Source organism: Oncorhynchus keta, chromosome 5 (assembly GCF_023373465.1).
Source record: "Oncorhynchus keta strain PuntledgeMale-10-30-2019 chromosome 5, Oket_V2, whole genome shotgun sequence".
NCBI classification, from domain to species: Eukaryota; Metazoa; Chordata; class Actinopteri; order Salmoniformes; family Salmonidae; genus Oncorhynchus; species Oncorhynchus keta.
The window spans coordinates 27080153-27097416 of NC_068425.1; the positions used below are offsets into that span (position 1 = coordinate 27080153).

Below are 17264 nucleotides of genomic sequence, written 5' to 3' on the forward strand. Positions count from 1 at the left end.
TGCCCAAGCCGAACAGCACTCCGCCGATAAGGATGGCCAGGATGGGCCTGGTGAAGTAGTACCAGCAGGGGACATTAGTGCCCAGGGTGACCCCGTCAGGGACATGGTTCAGTGGGGTTGTTGTTTCAGTGTCCTGGGTCTCATGGTTGGTGCTGGTGCGGCTGGTTTTACGATCCATGTCTGACACCGTGAATTGCATCCTTGGGTTGTGCTGAAGGGATAACAAATCAGAACAGACACCACTTAAAAGTATAGGACTTCATCAAGCACTGATACTTCACAGACATACATTCAGAAATGTACTATTTTATCAACCAATCTGTCATGGCAGAACTCACCATTTCAGATCTTATTTGATTTGTTAAAATTGCAATAAAAATACACAGAAAAAAATTCATCCCATTTTTACAATCAATCAAATCATGTAGTCTACAATTTAATTCAAAACCATTAAAAAAAAACAATGTCCTCACTTACCATTAGGCCTGTGTTATCTCTTGCTCTTTGCCCAGTGTTGGTCAGAGGCTGGCTGGCTGCTCCTCTGATGACTGTCAAAACTACTACTACGGCCAAAGCCACACCCACACAGAACAGTGACCCCACCCTGTAGTTCTCTATCCCGCTCTGTGTCCCTCCACCATGTTATGACGATCTCGGCTTTGCTCCAGTTTGTGCCCTGTTGACATACAGTATATTCTCCCCACATGGTATTTTAGGCTTGGGAAAATGGAACAGTACATTATTCTAAGATGTCAGATGGAAGGGCTATGGCAGGGGCATGCCATCATTACTTTTTTTGATGGGGCCTGATGGCCAAATTCGACAAATAAAACCAATTGAATATTGTACATTTGAATGTCACAAATTGATAGAATTTAAGTTTGAAAAGGGCATGATGCTTTTGGAGAATGGGTAATTTATGGTGTGGGAGAGTATACATTCTAATTGGGTCCAGATGTCAGTTGTGTGTGGATAATTAGGTTAGAGTAAATACAAGTCACGTTTGATTTATTAAATTGATCTGTGATTAAAACAATATTCATTAGAGTAAAACTCTAAAGACAGAAGAGAGGCGCCACCTACTGGTCATGTCATTTAGTAGAGTACAAAAGGTACACAAGTGGTCAACATTACACACAGGCAAATATCCAGCTGTAGGGCACATTCTGTATGGGTTGAAATTAAGTATTTTAGGCTTTGAAAAGGATTGCCTGAACACACTTGTGCCATGAAACAGCTCTACTAAATTCCATCTTTCTCACAGGGTAAAGAGTAATTTTTTTTGTATGCATGATAAAGATTAAATTATACATTTCATGTCAACTTAATTATATATTTCCTCTATGGTTAAACACTTCTGTGAAACAGCACAAATAAAGAACTTGCACTTATCCAATTTTTTACTTTATTGTCATAGTAGTTTGCTTTAATAACATGTGAAGGCGCTCAAGCACAATGCCAGAACGCCATATAAGAGAAACCAAAAGTGGGTAAAAGCAATGGGAGACATGTACAACTAGGGTTGCAAAAATTAATTAATTTTCACAAAATTCCCAGGTTTTCCAGAAATCCTGGCTGGAGGTTTCTGGATTTCCTGCCTATTCCCCCCTGATTCTGAATTTTGGGAAGTTAGTGGATATTTTCAACCCTTTATACAACCAAGATAATAACATTTTGGTTTCAACTTGTTAAATTCTCAAAAATCTTTTTTTGTAAATAATATATTTTTCTGTATTACAAGCAAATCCTGGTCCTTGTCTGGTTACAGAGATAACTGCTGCCATTTTAAACGTTCAATGGAAGAAAAATTAAAAACGAAGAGAAACAATTGTGAGTCATGAGTAGACCAGAGTAGGGGTGTGAGGGAATGGGTTTGGGGGCAGGGCCTAACCCAAAAATGGCATAGCTGAGCTCTCAATATGAGAAAGCTGACTCGTGTGTACTTGATCTCGTTTTTCATTTGCTTAAAAACAGGTTTCTTTTTCAGAGAAGTTTTTTAAGCTGATCATCGATAGGTCAAGGGGGGGAGAGAAGAGAGTAGGGCCGCGAGCAGAGTTGCCGTCACCGCCGCCTGTGTTCCCATCGATGACCCCTGACCCCACTCTTCACCCCACCATGGTGCCGGACTATGACCGGGGACTCCCATGCAACCGCTTCAGTCCCTCTCAGCAACGAGCTTCAACACCTTACCAATGGCAATGGTCTTACCTGGGGACAGGACACAGAGACATAGGTTAACAGCAAAGCCCCTGTCTACTCATGTCCAAATGGGCTAAACATGCTGATTTAGGTCTACACCAGCACTGGTATTATCAGGCTGTATTAGCTAGCTACGTTTGCTCTTTCTCAGTACATTTATTAGCTAGCTAGTTATTAGCATTAGTGGCTAACAATTAGTATCTCACAAGATTTAGGGTCAACTTGCTACGAAAAGACGAACTAGCTGTTTGCTGATGTAAGAAACAAATAGTAGTGTCATTATAGAACGCTAGTGGATTTATATTAAGAATCAAAGTGAAAACAGCATCGTTGTCATCAACATTGTTGCATGTGCTGCATTGACCATGCAGACTCAACGCAAGTGTCTAGTGGTTGAGGAACATCAAATGTGCTCCTTGAGTGACAGGGGGCGTGGCTAGGTCTGTGTGGAAAGTGGCACGGAGAGAAAGAGCAGAGAGAGATGACAAGTAGTGAAGTAACCTATAAAAAAATTACATTACACATGGCGTATCACATTTAACAAACCAAACATTCAAATACCGGTATGTAAAGAAAAACCCAAACCGGTCCCTGCATCAACACCGGTATATCATAAAATATGGTATATCACCCAGCCCTACTTTAACCTTGGTTTCCGTTTGGACTACATTTAAACCATTGTTCCTTCCAGCATGGCCATTTAAGGACTACTAACATTTTACATATATACTTTCATCATTCAACAGACACTCTTATCCAGAGCGAATTATATAAGTAATCAGGGTTAAGTGCCTTGCTCAAGGGCAAATTGCCATTTTTCAAGTAGTCAGCTTGGGGATTCGACCGGGAGACCTTTCCTTTACGGGCTCAATGCTAGGCTACCTATCGCCTATTAAACAGCCCCAGTGATAGCAGAGGCCCGTACCTTCATCCCGTAGGGTGAACCGTCCCATCTGGGGAAAGTCTTTGAAGGTTTCAAGGCAGATGGTTCCGGCGGTGCGCAGACGGGCAATGCACACCTGGTCCTGTTTCACAAAGCGCGGTCGCGTCTTACTTTTCTCTCCTGACTTCTTGTCTACCAGACAGATTAAGGCCTAGATGTGGAGCAGAACCATCACAATAACTATACTGGCAGGTCTTTAAAACACTTTGTCAGGTGCAGTTTAAAGGGAATACATTGCAGATTCAAAATGAAGATGGTTCCTTTTGAAGGTTATGACATTATCATTACCGTAATTTGCACTTCTTCGATGCAGGTGTGGATGTGGAGGACAGCATTGTAACCAGGGCAGATAATGGACTTGTGTTCAATGATGACAATCTGTGAGAACACACAATACTGAGTAAAAACAAACACCAATAAATCCAATACGTTTGCCATTAGGGCGACATTCAGACAGGACTACGGTCCAACTCCAACTGCCTTAGTATCTGTGGTGGCGTGGTGACTGGCGTACCTGGGCGTCAAAGGTTCGTCCAGAGTGGCAGAGGTTCTCAGCGTTACAGAGGATGAAGCCTGGCAGGATCTCCTCCTCCTCAATGCCCTTCAGTCTCAGCTTCAGGTTCTCTCCAGGAGAAGCATCGTCTGTCTCCACGTCATCACTCAGCAGGCTCAACACCTCCACTGTGTGCTACAGGGAGGGATGGAAGGAGGAAGGGACACGTAGCCATTAACACACGATCATAATAAGAGATGGAGCGAACACCTTTATGGTAAAAAAAACAACAACAGAGGGCGATACCGTGTGGCACAGACAAATGGTAAATACGAGAAGAAAATACCCATGACTAAAAAAAAAAAAACTCTGGCTTAAGATACTTGCCACCCCATTACCTAGGATTAGCTATAGCTCCAATGATCTGATGGGCGTTGGATGGTCCATGGCAGACTGCTGGAGAATGTCTTACCCTGTTTGGCATCATGACAAGCTGCTGTGCTTTACTGATGGACCCGGACTCCAGTTTCCCCAGGATGACAGTACCCATGTCCTATAGCGTGGGGAACAACAGTAGAAAGAGGCCAGATTAAGTAACCCAAGTCAGAAATAGGTCTTCTACAGTTGTGTGAGACTTAAACTAGTGTGGTTTAATAGGCTTTTTATTACCAGGAAATAGGATGTTACATGTACAGGATGTACAGTGTAGCTGCTGATGTGGGCAGTACGAATAACACGGCTCACTACAGTTGTTGACAATTAAAATACTGTCATGTACGGGACAACCATATCTAAATAAACACTTAAATATGAGTTGGTTGCCATATTAATGGCAATAGAATAAAAATATTAAGGTTTCATAATGTGGTCGTCTTATAATAATAATAATATATGCCATTTAGCAGACGCTTTTATCCAAAGCGACTTACAGTCATGTGTGCATACATTCTACGTATGGGTGGTCCCGGGGATCGAACCCACTACCCTGGCGTTACAAGCGCCATGCTCTACCAACTGAGCTACAGGACTTCACCTTGTATTTGTCTACGATGGGTAATCTGACTGGTCCGTCGCTCGCTCTGTTTAAGTTTGGCAAACTGTCCAGATGTGGAATGAATGGTAACCCTCTGGAAGACAGAGAGGAGATAAACAGGTCAGGACAGTAGCGTCAGAAGAATATTCAATCCGTTCACATTGGAATGTTATAGTACCTTTCGTGTGGCTTCATTAACTTTTGGTGACAGGGGGGCAGTATTGAGGAGCTTGGATGAATAAGGTGCCCAGAGTAAACTGTCTGCTACTCTGTCCCAGATGCTAATATATGCATATTATTAGTAGTATTGGATATAAAACACACTGAAGTTTCTAAAACTGTTTGAATGATGTCTGCGAGTATAACAGAACTCATATGGCAGGCGAAACCGTGAGAAAAATCCAACCAGGAAGTGGGAAATCTGAGGCTTGTAGTTTAACTCAGCCCCTATTGTAGATACAGTGGGATATTGGTTATGATGCACTTCCTAAGGCTTCCACTAGATGTCAACAGTCTTTAGAACTTTGTTTGAGGCTTCTACTGAGACACCTGAAACCCCACCTCTTTAAGGAATACGTAGGATAGGATAAGTAATCCTTCTCAACCCCCCCCCCCCCTTTAAGATTTAGATGCACTATTGTAAAGTGACTGTTCTACTGGATGTCATAAGGTGAATGCACCAATTTGTAAGTCGCTCTGGATAAGAGCGTCTGCTAAATGACTTAAATGTAAATGTAAGTGGGGCCGAATGAGGGGAATGTGCCAGGTGTCTGGCAGAGTGCCACAGGCCCGTGACGGACCGTCACGAGAGAGTTAGCTCTCGTTCCATTGCTTTTCTACAGACATAGGAATTCTCCGGTTGGAAGATTATTGAAGATTTATGATAAAAACATCCTAAAGATTGATCCTATACTTAGTATGACATGTTCCTTCGACCTGTAATATAATATTTTTTACTTTTCATCCGACGTTCGGCTGGACCTGCACGCGCTTGGATTTACCAAACGCGCTAACAAAATAAGCTATTTGGACAAATAGCAAAACAAACATTTGTGGAACTGGGATTCCTGAGAGTGCATTCTGATGAAGATCAAAGGTAAGTGAATATTTATAATGCTATTTCTGACTAATGTTGACTACCCAATATGGCGGATATCTTTTTGGCTGCTTTGTTGTCTGAACGCTGTACTCAGATTATTGCATGGTTTGCTTTTTCCGTAAAGTAAAGGAGCGTTTCTTACTGGATAAGAACAGATGGTACCTCTCCATTTTGGACTGTTTTCTTACTTTTCGTACCTAATGAACACAGTCCAGGAACCGCAGTGTAAAAGCTGGTGATACTCACGTATACCAAGTGCACGACTCAACAGGCTCCTTGAGGTTGGCTCCTGTGAGGCCAGAGCAGGGCATGAAGTGAATGTCTTTCTTCGGGTTGAAGCCAACCTTCTTCAAAAATGGCACTAGTTTTTCCTTGCATTCTTCATACCTGAGGTTTCAGGTTAAACAAAAAATAAATTGTGGCTTGAGCTGGATTTCAGATACATGAGAATAAATGTTAAAATCTTGAGCAAATCTTGTAATGATGTCAATGTATGCATGATTTCCGTTAAGGTTCTACAAAGACCCTACATCAACAAAGGATTCCACCCTAGGCTTTGACCATCGCCAGATCATCTTGTCTGTAATGGGTGTTTTCTTGTTGATGTAAACTGGAGGACGCACTCATGACTACCAGTTTCCCGTAGCCTGGTGTGATTTCTGTGCTCTAAGTGGTAAATGCGCACCTCTCTAGGCTCCAGTTCACTGTGGGGTCATCCATTTTGTTGACGAGGATGATCAGATGCTTCACCCCCGCCGTTTTGGCCAACATGGCATGCTCCCGTGTCTGTCCACCCTTCTCAAAGCCCGTCTCAAACTCTCCCTTCCTGGCTGAGATCACCTAGGCAGGAGAAATATACTTTGAAAATCTTTCAAGGAACAATGTCATTGCTGTGTAGATTTCAAAACAATGTATTTTACAATCAATTCCTTAATTTCAAATCATTATTTGTACATTTACCATTTCAAGAGATCTTTGTCTCTCAGCTGGATATTTTGGTATTTGCAGCCACAAGTTATTTCAGCCCCCCTGAAAAACAGCAGCACGACACCATGGACTCACCAGCACAGCCAGGTCAGCTTGCGACGCTCCTCCGATCATATTGGGCACAAAGCTTTTGTGGCCTGGCGCATCCAGGATGGTAAAGTGCTTTTTCTCAGTTTCAAAGTACGCTCTGCCCACCTCCACAGTCTTCCCCTTGTCTCGCTCCTCCTGGTTAGTGTCCAGGGCCCAGGAGAGGTACCTGGCAGACAGAGGAAGGGAGGGGGTTAAACCCTTGTTATACTGACAGGCTTCAGTCATGCCATTTCATATACTTTTTGCAGTAGACCCTAGTAAAAAGCAGTGTAACTCACCAGGTTTCCCTGTTCTTCTCCTTGGCTTCTCTTTCATACTTCTCCAGAGTTCTCTTCTCTACCATGCCTGTTAAATACCTACCAGTGAGGAAGAGGATAACCAGAGGGAGTGATGAAGAGAGGGGGAAGGAGCAAAGAGTGGAGGGGTGGTGAGAAATGCAACAGGTGTTAAAAGCTCCATTGGACTAAATGAATCATAACCAAAACAGAAAGAGATACTCACATGATTTGTCCCCCAATGGTAGACTTGCCAGCATCTAGGGAGAGATAAGGGACAACAGGGAGTGGTGAGAGCAGATACAAAATGGCCTGTGCTGTCTAGCCTTGTAACAGGGCTGATTAAATGAAAAATAAATAAAAAACATTGCCTGGTTTTCCACTGTTTCCTATTAAGGCAATAGCATAGTTTCCCCTAGATTTGTTTCTTTGACAGACCCCCCAATCAGCAATCCAGGTGTGACAGTGACAACTATACACAATGGATGTTACATAGGGCTGCCAATAAACATGTTTTATTGGATCAAATGAAACCCCAAGAAATAACAGAGCAACACAGAGATGACCCACACACATAAGTGATAGTATGTGAAACCAATGCAATAGCCATGAAAAAGAAAGAAGCAGATGTGCCCCCCACTCACCAACATGACCGATGAACACCACGTTCACATGTTCCTTCTTGGGCGCGTCTGGTGGGAGGGCAACCACTTTAGGTATGATTGGCACGTCTTCCTCCTCCTCCAGTACTTCCTCCTCCAGAATCTCCTCAACAACTATTGGTCCCCCGTCGCCACCAGGCCCTCCTCCTGGTTCTTCCTCATTGGGCTCCACCCCTTTCAGGTCCCATGTCTCCTCTGTGGTCATTTCAGAGTCACCATTCTCCACCGGGGCTGACCAGGGACAAACCGAACAGAGCATTAGTGGTGTGGAATAAATAATCATGAATTGAGTTTGAAAATAGATTCCTCTGGTCTCAGGTCTGATGTGAAAACAGCTACTCATACAGTACAGTTTAGAGGTCTTTTTTTCTTTTAACTATATTTAATCTTTATTTAACTAGGCAACTCAGTTAAGAACACATTCTTATTTTCAATGACGGCCTAGGAACGAGGCAGAACAACAGATTTTGAACTCGTCAGCTCGGGGATCCATTCTTGCAACCTTACAGTTAACTAGTCCAACACTAACCACCTGCCTCACGAGGAGCCTGCCTGTTATGAGAATGCAGTAAGCCACGGTAAGTTCCTAGCTAGCATTAAATTTATCTTATAAAAAAAAACAATCAATGGCTGTCATTGCTCCAGTGTGTACTTAACCATAAACATCAATGCCTTTCTTAAAATCAATACACAAGTATATATTTTTTAAACCTGCATATTTAGCTAAAAGAAAGCCAGGTAAGCATGCAATATTATCCAGGTGAAATTGTGTCAGGGTATATGCAACAGTTTGGGCCGCCTGGCACTTTGCGAACTAACTTGCCAGAATTATACGTAATTATGACATAACATTGAAGGTTGTGCAATGTAACAGGAATATTTAGACTCATGGATACCACCCGTTAGATACAATACGGAACAGAATAAACGTTTTGTTTTCGAAGGGGATAGTTTACGGATTTGACCTAAGGCTCGTATTTCTGTGTGTTTATTATAGTTAAGTCTATGATTTGATAGAGCAGTCTGACTGAGGGGTGGTAGGCTCGTAATAGTCAAAGGTATATGGTTTAGAGAGAAATAGTCGACACGTTATAATTCCTGTAATAACTTGCGGCTGAACTTGAAAGGGGTTCCTTCGTTATTTTACCGTTCATGTCTTCCATAGAGAATGTCTTGATCTACTTCAAATAATGTCCGTTTCGTGCAGGCTTAAACCGCCTTGGCGTTTTGGTACCAGTGTAAATCTCACTAGGATAAGGTAACGTTTGTCAAAATATTCTCATAAATCCACAATCCATTTTCAGATTTTGCTAGAAGTTGTCATGGGAATTATGACTCTCACTTTGGTCGTCAATTCTTACCATGTCCATTATTAAAATAGGATTTCCTGCATATAGAAATTACCGTTTTTGTTTTCAACATTCATCACAGGTAACTTAAACTCTTATTTTTATTCAAACAGTTGAGAGTATTTGTCTTCTAAGCAGACTCTTCAGTGTCATTGTCACTTCAGAGCTGTGTGTGTTTTACAGATGGCAGAGAAAAGCAGAGCACCAGTGTGGGACTATTACATGGAATTGGCACCAGGGAAAGCAAGGTGTCTTATTTGTGATAAAGATGTAAGCATGGGGTCAGCAACGGCCAAACCAAAAAAATACCACCAACCTGTGGAATCACCTTAAGAACACCCATCCAAAAGCCTGTATGTATTATATTAAGTTAAAATAAAAGAGTGTTCATTCAGTATTGTTGCAATTGTCATTATTACAAAAATGTGTATGCACACACACAAATTTTAAAAATTGTCCGATTAATCTGTATCGGCTTTTTTTGTCCCCCAATAAATCGGTATCGGCGTTGAAAATTCATAATCGGTCGACCTCTAGTACAGTTAGAGCATATTAATTACCCATGAGGGTATTGTTCTACAAAGCTTGTTAATGGTTACTACAGCTAAACTTCTGGCATCAGTTTTGACAAGATTTTACAGCTAAAACTACAGAATCCCAAATCTACAGAACATTAGAGCTTAAGGTCAGAGTTCATTCCAATAACATTGATACAATTTTCCTTCTTTGATTTCTAGAAAAAGCCATTTAACATTTGAAATTATGTAATCATTCAGCTCCCTACGGGCTTTAAAGACCGTAGTAGTGATGACAGACCATGCTGACACTTGGAGACCATGGCTCATCATTCCAACTATGAGACAGTGAAATCCGTAGTGTTTAATCCTGGTCCCGGGGACCCAAAGGGTTGCACATTTAGTTAACTTAGTACTACACACCTGATTCCACTTAACCAAAGGTTAAATTAGTTGATTAGTGTAATTAGGTGTGTAATGCTAGGGGAGAAACTAAAATGTGTACCCTTTGGGTCCCCAGGACCAGGAAACACTTGCAGTAGAATATGGGTCAGAAGTCAGTGAGTGCTCCAAGGCAGCTTGGCCCTGGACATGTTTGGCAAGCCTTTCTTCCATCCTGCACATTTACAACTTTTAGCCTAATGTAAACCATGTAAGACCTCAACAGTAAGGAAGGCTTAAGTCATTTTGCCAGTCACAGGAAAAGTCAGACTAATTGAACGGAGTGGCTGGGGATCATTCTGGACCCCTCTTCACAACAGCGAAAGGTCTCTGCTCTACTCAGACGAATGGTGCTCATTCAATAAAGTTAGATCAAAGAGATTTCAATGTCTGCTAGATCACATAATGATAGTCTAATACATAATATAATAACTAGTATAATGTTACTCTTGTCCAAAACTCATAATAAGTGCTTTGATTTAAACTAAACACACAGGTAGGCTAAGTTACAGCTTCTTAACACCATCTGCTTCAAACTCCTCTCACTGGCTCGGTTACCATCCAAGTGGCCACAGGTTCACGCTAACATTCTCAAATCTGTATAAAAACCAACATGCACATTTCCCCACCAGAGATGAGTTTCCATCAAATGTACCTCTTGCAGCTATAAGGCTGTGCGTGATGACCGCGCACATAAAAATACCCTTTGTGGTACAAGTTAAATGGGTTTCCTTCACATTGTCAACCGATGGGTTTCTCTCACAAAAAAACATGCGTAATGGAATTGGCCCGCGCGCCCTAGCCAACAGCGCTGTCTGCATGCTTTTGGCTAAAGAGCACATATAGCCTACCTGATATTATTATTTAGACAAAAAAGTGAGATCATTTTAAATTTGTTAAAACGGTAACCAAGCATTGATCATCATGTCACCAGAATATTTAATATTTATAGGAAAGGAGCATGAAACTCATCACCTTCTACTTTCACCACCCTGTGAAGTTCAGAACTTATTTCATCTGTAGTCCAATAGGCTTAAACCGCATGCTTTCCCAACGAGTCGTAGTGGGAGGACCAAACATGTCATCGACTGACTCAAACTTCACGATGGTTATTATATCAATATTTGTGCACACGACATTTCATATAATTCAGTTAAACCAACAAAAAGATCCCACATTGTCTAGCGTAGTTAGTCTGTCGATATTTTGAAAGTTCCCTACATTTTTTACTCACATCAGGCCTGTCACTACATTTAACCGACGTACTTACTCACATTAATAAATAAATGGTCCTTCTGTAGCTCAGTTGGTAGAGCATGGCGCTTGTAACGCCAGGGTAGTGGGTTCGATTCCCGGGACCACCCATACGTAGAATGTATGCACACATGACTGTAAGTCGCTTTGGATAAAAGCGTCTGCTAAATGGCATATATTATTATATTATTAAATGGATGGAAACCTGGTTACTGTTCATCATTTTAGACAACTGTAGGCTACTTCCAAACTGTAGAACTCAAGATCTAAATGAAAATCCCTGTGAAACTGATTGAGATCAAATGGTTGGTATGCAGATGTTTCATCAGTAAAACTTGAATTATACTTCTCCATAAGGTTAAGTGCACGCTTTGGGGTAGTAGAAAATGAAATAGGCAGAGGCTACAAATACAGAGTTTCCACCCCCGCCCCTAACTTCCCAAAACGATTGAGCCGAATCATGTTCTGCGCATTTTATTTCACACACACATTCAAGTCTCCCTTTACGCAATTCAAGGGGCTTTATTGGCATGGGAAACATATGTTAACATTGCCAAAGCAAGTGAAGTAGATAATATACAAAAGTGAAATAAACTATGCTTTACTCACACTTTTAGTGAACCCTCAACCAATTTGATTGACATGTAGCTCGTCTCTCTGCCTCAGTTCTGGAAAGCTGATTGAAACAAACATTCCAAAAATATATATGAAAGCTGTCTGTTGTAACATATTGCTGTAGTACAAGCAAGACGCAGTCTGCACTTTGCATTGGCGCAAAACGTTCAGTTTTGTGATGAAATCTTTCGATATATGCCGACATAATTACTGATAAAGAACTCTGCCTCCCAATAGCCAACGTTTGCATATTAAAAATCGCTGTTGCCAAGGGCTGCAACGGTTCACCAAACCCAGTTAGGTGGGTGTTGCAGTTTTGGGGTCACGCTTCGGTAAAGCGGAAAATGAAATGCCAACAGTTACCAATTCCATATAGGATCATGAGTCATAATACCTGATGAGAGAACAATCAGGAATACCAACACTTTGTATTTTCTTAAATGAAAAACACACGACTACCCAATCAACACTAAAATAAAAGTGCAATATGTGTGTAAAATCAATATGTAAACATGACTCAGACATTGTGTAGGCCTATGCTGTTTTCTTACAAAGAAAGTAAAAGTGCAATGTGTGCCACGTAAGAAAGCTAACATTTAAGTTCCTTGCTCAGAACATGAGAACAAATAAAAACTGGTGGTTCCTTTTAACACAAGTCTCTAATATTCCCAGGTAAGAAGTTTTAGGTTGTAGTTATTATAGGAATTATATGACTATTTTTCTCTATACCATTTGTATTTCATTAACCTTTGACTATTGGATGTTCTTATAGGCACTTTAGAATTGCCAGTGTAACAGTATAGATTCCGTCCCTCTCCTCGCTACTACCTGGGCTCGAACCAGGAACACAACGACCACAGCCAACCTCGAAGCAGCGTTACCCATGCAGAGCGAGTGACGTTTGAAACACTATTAGCGCGCACCCCGCTATCTAGCTAGCCATTTCACTTTGGTTACACCAGCCTCATCTTGGGAGTTGATAGGCTTGAAGTCATAAACAGCGCAATGCTTGACGCACAACGAAGAGCTGCTGGCAAAACTCACGAAAGTGCTGTTTGAATGAATGGTTACAAGCCTGCTGATGCCTACCATCGCTCAGTCAGATACTTGTATGCTCAGTCAGATTATATGCAATGCAGGGCACACTAGATAAACTAGTAATATCATCGACCATGTGTACTTAACTCGTGACTATGATTGATTGATTGTTTTTCATAAGATAAGTTTAATGCTAGCTAGCAACTTACCATGGCTTACTGCATTCGCGTAAAAGACAGTCTCCTCATGGAGTGCAACGAGAGGCAGGTGGTTATAGAGTTGGACTAGTTAACTAAGGTTGCAAGACTGGATCCCCCGAGCTGACAATGTGAAAATCTGTCATTCTGCCCGTCATTGAAAATAAGAATGTGTTCTAACTGACTTGCCTAGTTAAATAAAGGTGTAGGAAAAAATAAATAAAAAATTCAGCCAAATCGGTGTCCAACAATGAATGTGCACAAAAAATGTGTTCTAGAAGCTGTACTAGATACATGTCAGAACTTTGTGACTACTAATTGAGAAGACTGAGGCCCACAAGCATCAATTAGTGATTCATACCAGTGACAGTTGCTTGGTGGACATTGAACAGTGGGTTGACAGGATTTACGGAGGTCTTTGTTAGAGGCCAGACACATAGATTGTGAGGCTAGCTAAGCTATTCATGGATAATGCTGAACAGAGCAAAATGACCACAGGTTTCACACACACGTATACATACCTGCAGTTTCTGCGACCTCCATGGTGGCAACAACTGGTTCAACGTCAGCTAAAAAAGAAGAGGTAGAGCGTATTCACATTAACGCTTCTTTCATCAGACATTTTTCATCAAATAAAATGTAAGGTGGGATTGGTGTGAAATCTACTGACCAGCGCTCTTCAGTTCTTATGAGGCCAACAAACTGCAACACCAGTTCCCCCAGTAAACTGGTTTGTGATATGTACTATAGACAGGTTGGTTGTTTTGCAACAACCAAAGCCTGTGCAACTATGGGCAAAACATATGGGTTGGCTTAGATTGTTGACAACATGTAAACTATATTTCTTCAATGTTCTTCAATCAGCACTTGTGATCTCACATACATTGTTACAGTTCTTGGTTATGTAGCAAATTTCAGTTAACATGGAATCAGTTAAAACACCATATAACACAAGACATGGTCTCAAGAACAAGCTGAAAGTAGTCACGATTCCACCACATGGCAGTTTCTTGTCATTGTTGGTAGCAATCTGGCCAACCAGAATCACAACATCTGACTTCTGCGCCATTGAAGCGTCAACCACTTGTGACATTGTCAGCTAACCCATTTATACTTAACAACACTCCACCGGAAGAGGTTAACCCACCAACAGCTTGATGTTTACTATACTTTTACTGGGCTACCATTTTCCTCAAGAGCGGTTGAATATCTTTAGTATAAACACACATTGGTGATGTCCATCAACAGCAGAAAGCCTGTACAAACGTGTTCGGCAGGTTAACAGGTAAGCTGAGGTGAAAGGATAAGAAAACAGCCTCAGGTCAAAAATCAGACTGGGAAAATAGCTAGATTTGAATCCCCTCATCAAATCAAATCAAATTTATTTATATAGCCCTTCGTACATCAGCTGATATCTCAAAGTGCTGTACAGAAATCATGACTTACAAGTTAGTATTGCCTAATAGATCATGCATAACCACCACAACCTAAGAGCTTTTCTAGAAAGGATGGTAATTTATGTTTCAAGACAAAGCACCTTACATATTCCTCTCCATATTCGATTTGGCAGAACTGACCAAAACATGCCACAGGTCATTTTCATTATATCAAAACGTAAAAGAGTAACATCTATGAATGGCTCTGACTAGTTATCTCTGCTTTCTTGGTCTGCTCAAATGGGACACTTTGTTCACAAGTTTGTCTTCCACTTATGGACCGTAGGTAAAGAAAGATCGTCCACGTCACACCAATAATGTCAACACTAGTTACCAGTTCCTAAAGTTGTCATGTCTTGCAATTTATAAGGGGCAAGGTTGTACCCGTTCAAATAATTACTAGTTATCTATCTACAGTATCTAGTTGGGTACATATCTTGAAATCCTAACTTACATTGTAGGAAGGGTATAGACCAAAAAAAGCACAATTGGCCAGGAAAGTCTTAGCTAGACATTTCTGACTACATAGCCCACGTAGACAGTAAAAACAAATGTGGGACCGTTTGTCTTACCAACGTTAGGTACACAATTGTCACACGACTGACATAGGACAGGCTAACTGACGCTAACTTAGTTATGGCAGTAACTAACATTTGTTAAAATGTTGACGTTTGCTACTTTACTTAGTTAACTAAAACCTCAAATGTCCAAAACCTCACAAAGTTAATATTAGATAGCGTATTTAACTATAGACACTGTCGGCGACAGTTGGCTAAAAGCAAGCTAACCGGCTAGGAACATAACGTTAATAGTTAGCTAATATTTTCGGTAGGTTTTAACTACAAACTAACAAGACATTAACAATCCAACTACCGAATACAGCTAACGTTACAGTAACTTAACTAACAAACTAACGTTCGGTTGCTAACTAACTAGCCTAGCTAAATACCGTTAATTTGGTAACTAATGCTTGCCGTTAACGTTAACTAGCTACTGTCTCTAAAGTGTAGACGCATGTGTGTTGTGGAGCTTGTTAGCTAGCTAACTAAGTTAACTTGCTAACAAGCTAGCTAACCATCTAGCCAAACGCAAACGTGAGTGACCACGAACTTACCACCGGAATCAGGATCTTCCGAGGGGCCTTTCTGAAAGAAGGACGGGACAAATTCGACGGCATTTATGTTGGGGACAAACGGCTTGGCATTCACGTTGAGGGCGGCGAATTCGGAATCGAGTTTCCCGTCGACCGGGGCCTCAACATCATCCTCTTGTTCCCAGGAATCAGGGGCAGCGTCTCTCGGGTCCATCGTGGGTCTTTGCTAGATGTTCACTACTGTGGATAAATACTTGCGTTACGCAGTTGCTGAACTGGCTAGTGTCCGCCCCTATTATTAACCCGTTGTTGAGGCCACCCGATAAAATTGATCAAACTTCCCCTCTCTATTGTCTAATATGGGTTCGATTTACTTGCAATAAAATAGCCGGTTTCTCTCGGTAAAGGGATACGCGAAAGCAAGATTCGACTCAGCACTCCCAGCAAGTCCTCGTGTGCTGCTGACTCTCCCCAACCGATGGGAGCGACAACCAGTTGTATACTGGGAGATGCTGTGCATTGCAGGTGTCGCCGTAATTCGGAAGAACGTAATGGAGGAAGCGAGAAAACTACATTTCCATACACACGGAAAGCACACTTTTTATGTTAACGTTGCTGACCCATCTTGCAGGTTCAACATTTTTTAGTTCCGATTCGGCAAACGTTGCACGAGACGCTCAAAGGCCAGTCTGAACACTGAAAATAATTATTTACAGAACACACGTATCCCGTTTAAACTTAAATTTCATTACCTCAAATTGATATCTCGCACAACAAATCTAGGAAGTGCATCTGCAACAAACTGTCATTAGATATTTGTGTATAGGCCTGTCTGTGAGTTTCTGAGTTCTTTCCAGTGTAGGCCTTCTCTATTGACAGACAGTGGGTATCTAATGGCATTGCAGTCCTATTCACATAGGTAACATATGCAAGTTTAGTTCATTTTCATTCCCATCGAAATAAACGTGAACCATACTGAAAAAAGTAAACGCAACAATTTCAACGTGTTTACGGAGTTACTGTTCATAGAAGGAAAGTAGTCAATTTAAATACATTCATAAGGCCCCAATCTATGGATTTAACGTGACTGGGGAGCCAGGCCCAGCCAACCAGAATGAGTTTTTCCCAACAAAAGGACTTTATTATAGACAGAAATACTCCTACTTCTTGATATGCCACACCTGTCAAGTGACTGGATTAGCTTGGCAAATGAGAAATGCCCACTAACAGGGATGTAAATTAATGTTGTGCACAACATTTGAGAGTTAAGCTTTTTGTGGGTATGGATAATTCGTGGGATCTTTTGTTTCAGCTCATGAAACCAACATTTTACAAGTTGCGTTTATAATTTTGTTCTGTAAGGACACTGCTGGGGTTCAGCTGAGGCCTTGGTGCAAAGTACTAGTTTTGCCACTAGGGAGAGACAATGTCTAGCACAATGTCCAGCAGCACAAAACGGTGCATCAACGAAGGCAGGGCGAAACAACATTGAGGGAAAAGTTTGAGCATTGCAGTGTGTATTTGGGTTCTTTAATTCCCCATACT

The 17264-nt window shown here is 41.4% G+C and overlaps 1 protein-coding gene across 1 annotated transcript; it reads right to left on the reverse strand.

The window, feature by feature from the left end:
• Positions 1-991: 991 nt before the first annotated feature.
• Positions 992-16764, reverse strand: LOC118377833 (eukaryotic peptide chain release factor GTP-binding subunit ERF3A-like). Its single transcript, XM_052519335.1, has 14 exons — positions 15741-16764; positions 13712-13759; positions 7764-8012; positions 7346-7379; positions 7123-7200; positions 6830-7010; positions 6453-6607; positions 6014-6154; positions 4669-4762; positions 4108-4188; positions 3657-3830; positions 3431-3520; positions 3125-3293; positions 992-2208 (listed from the first exon to the last, which is right to left on the reverse strand). Exons 1-14 carry the CDS (start codon positions 15931-15933, stop codon positions 2156-2158), a joined length of 1740 nt encoding a protein of 579 aa, XP_052375295.1. The 5' UTR covers positions 15934-16764; the 3' UTR covers positions 992-2155.
• Between the last annotated feature and the right edge of the window lie 500 nt (positions 16765-17264).

What these genes read in the sequence shown, in the direction of transcription:
- LOC118377833 (XM_052519335.1), bottom strand. Translation starts at nt 15,933, where the DNA reads ATGGACCCGAGAGACGCTGCCCCTGATTCCTGGGAACAAGAGGATGAT. An exon ending in AAGCTGACCTGGCTGTGCTG is followed by an intron (nt 6,608 to 6,829) that starts GTGAGTCCATGG and finishes TCTCCTGCCTAG; the next exon opens with GTGATCTCAGCCAGGAAGGG. An exon ending in GAGTCGTGCACTTGGTATAC is followed by an intron (nt 4,763 to 6,013) that starts GTGAGTATCACC and finishes TCTGTCTTCCAG; the next exon opens with AGGGTTACCATTCATTCCAC.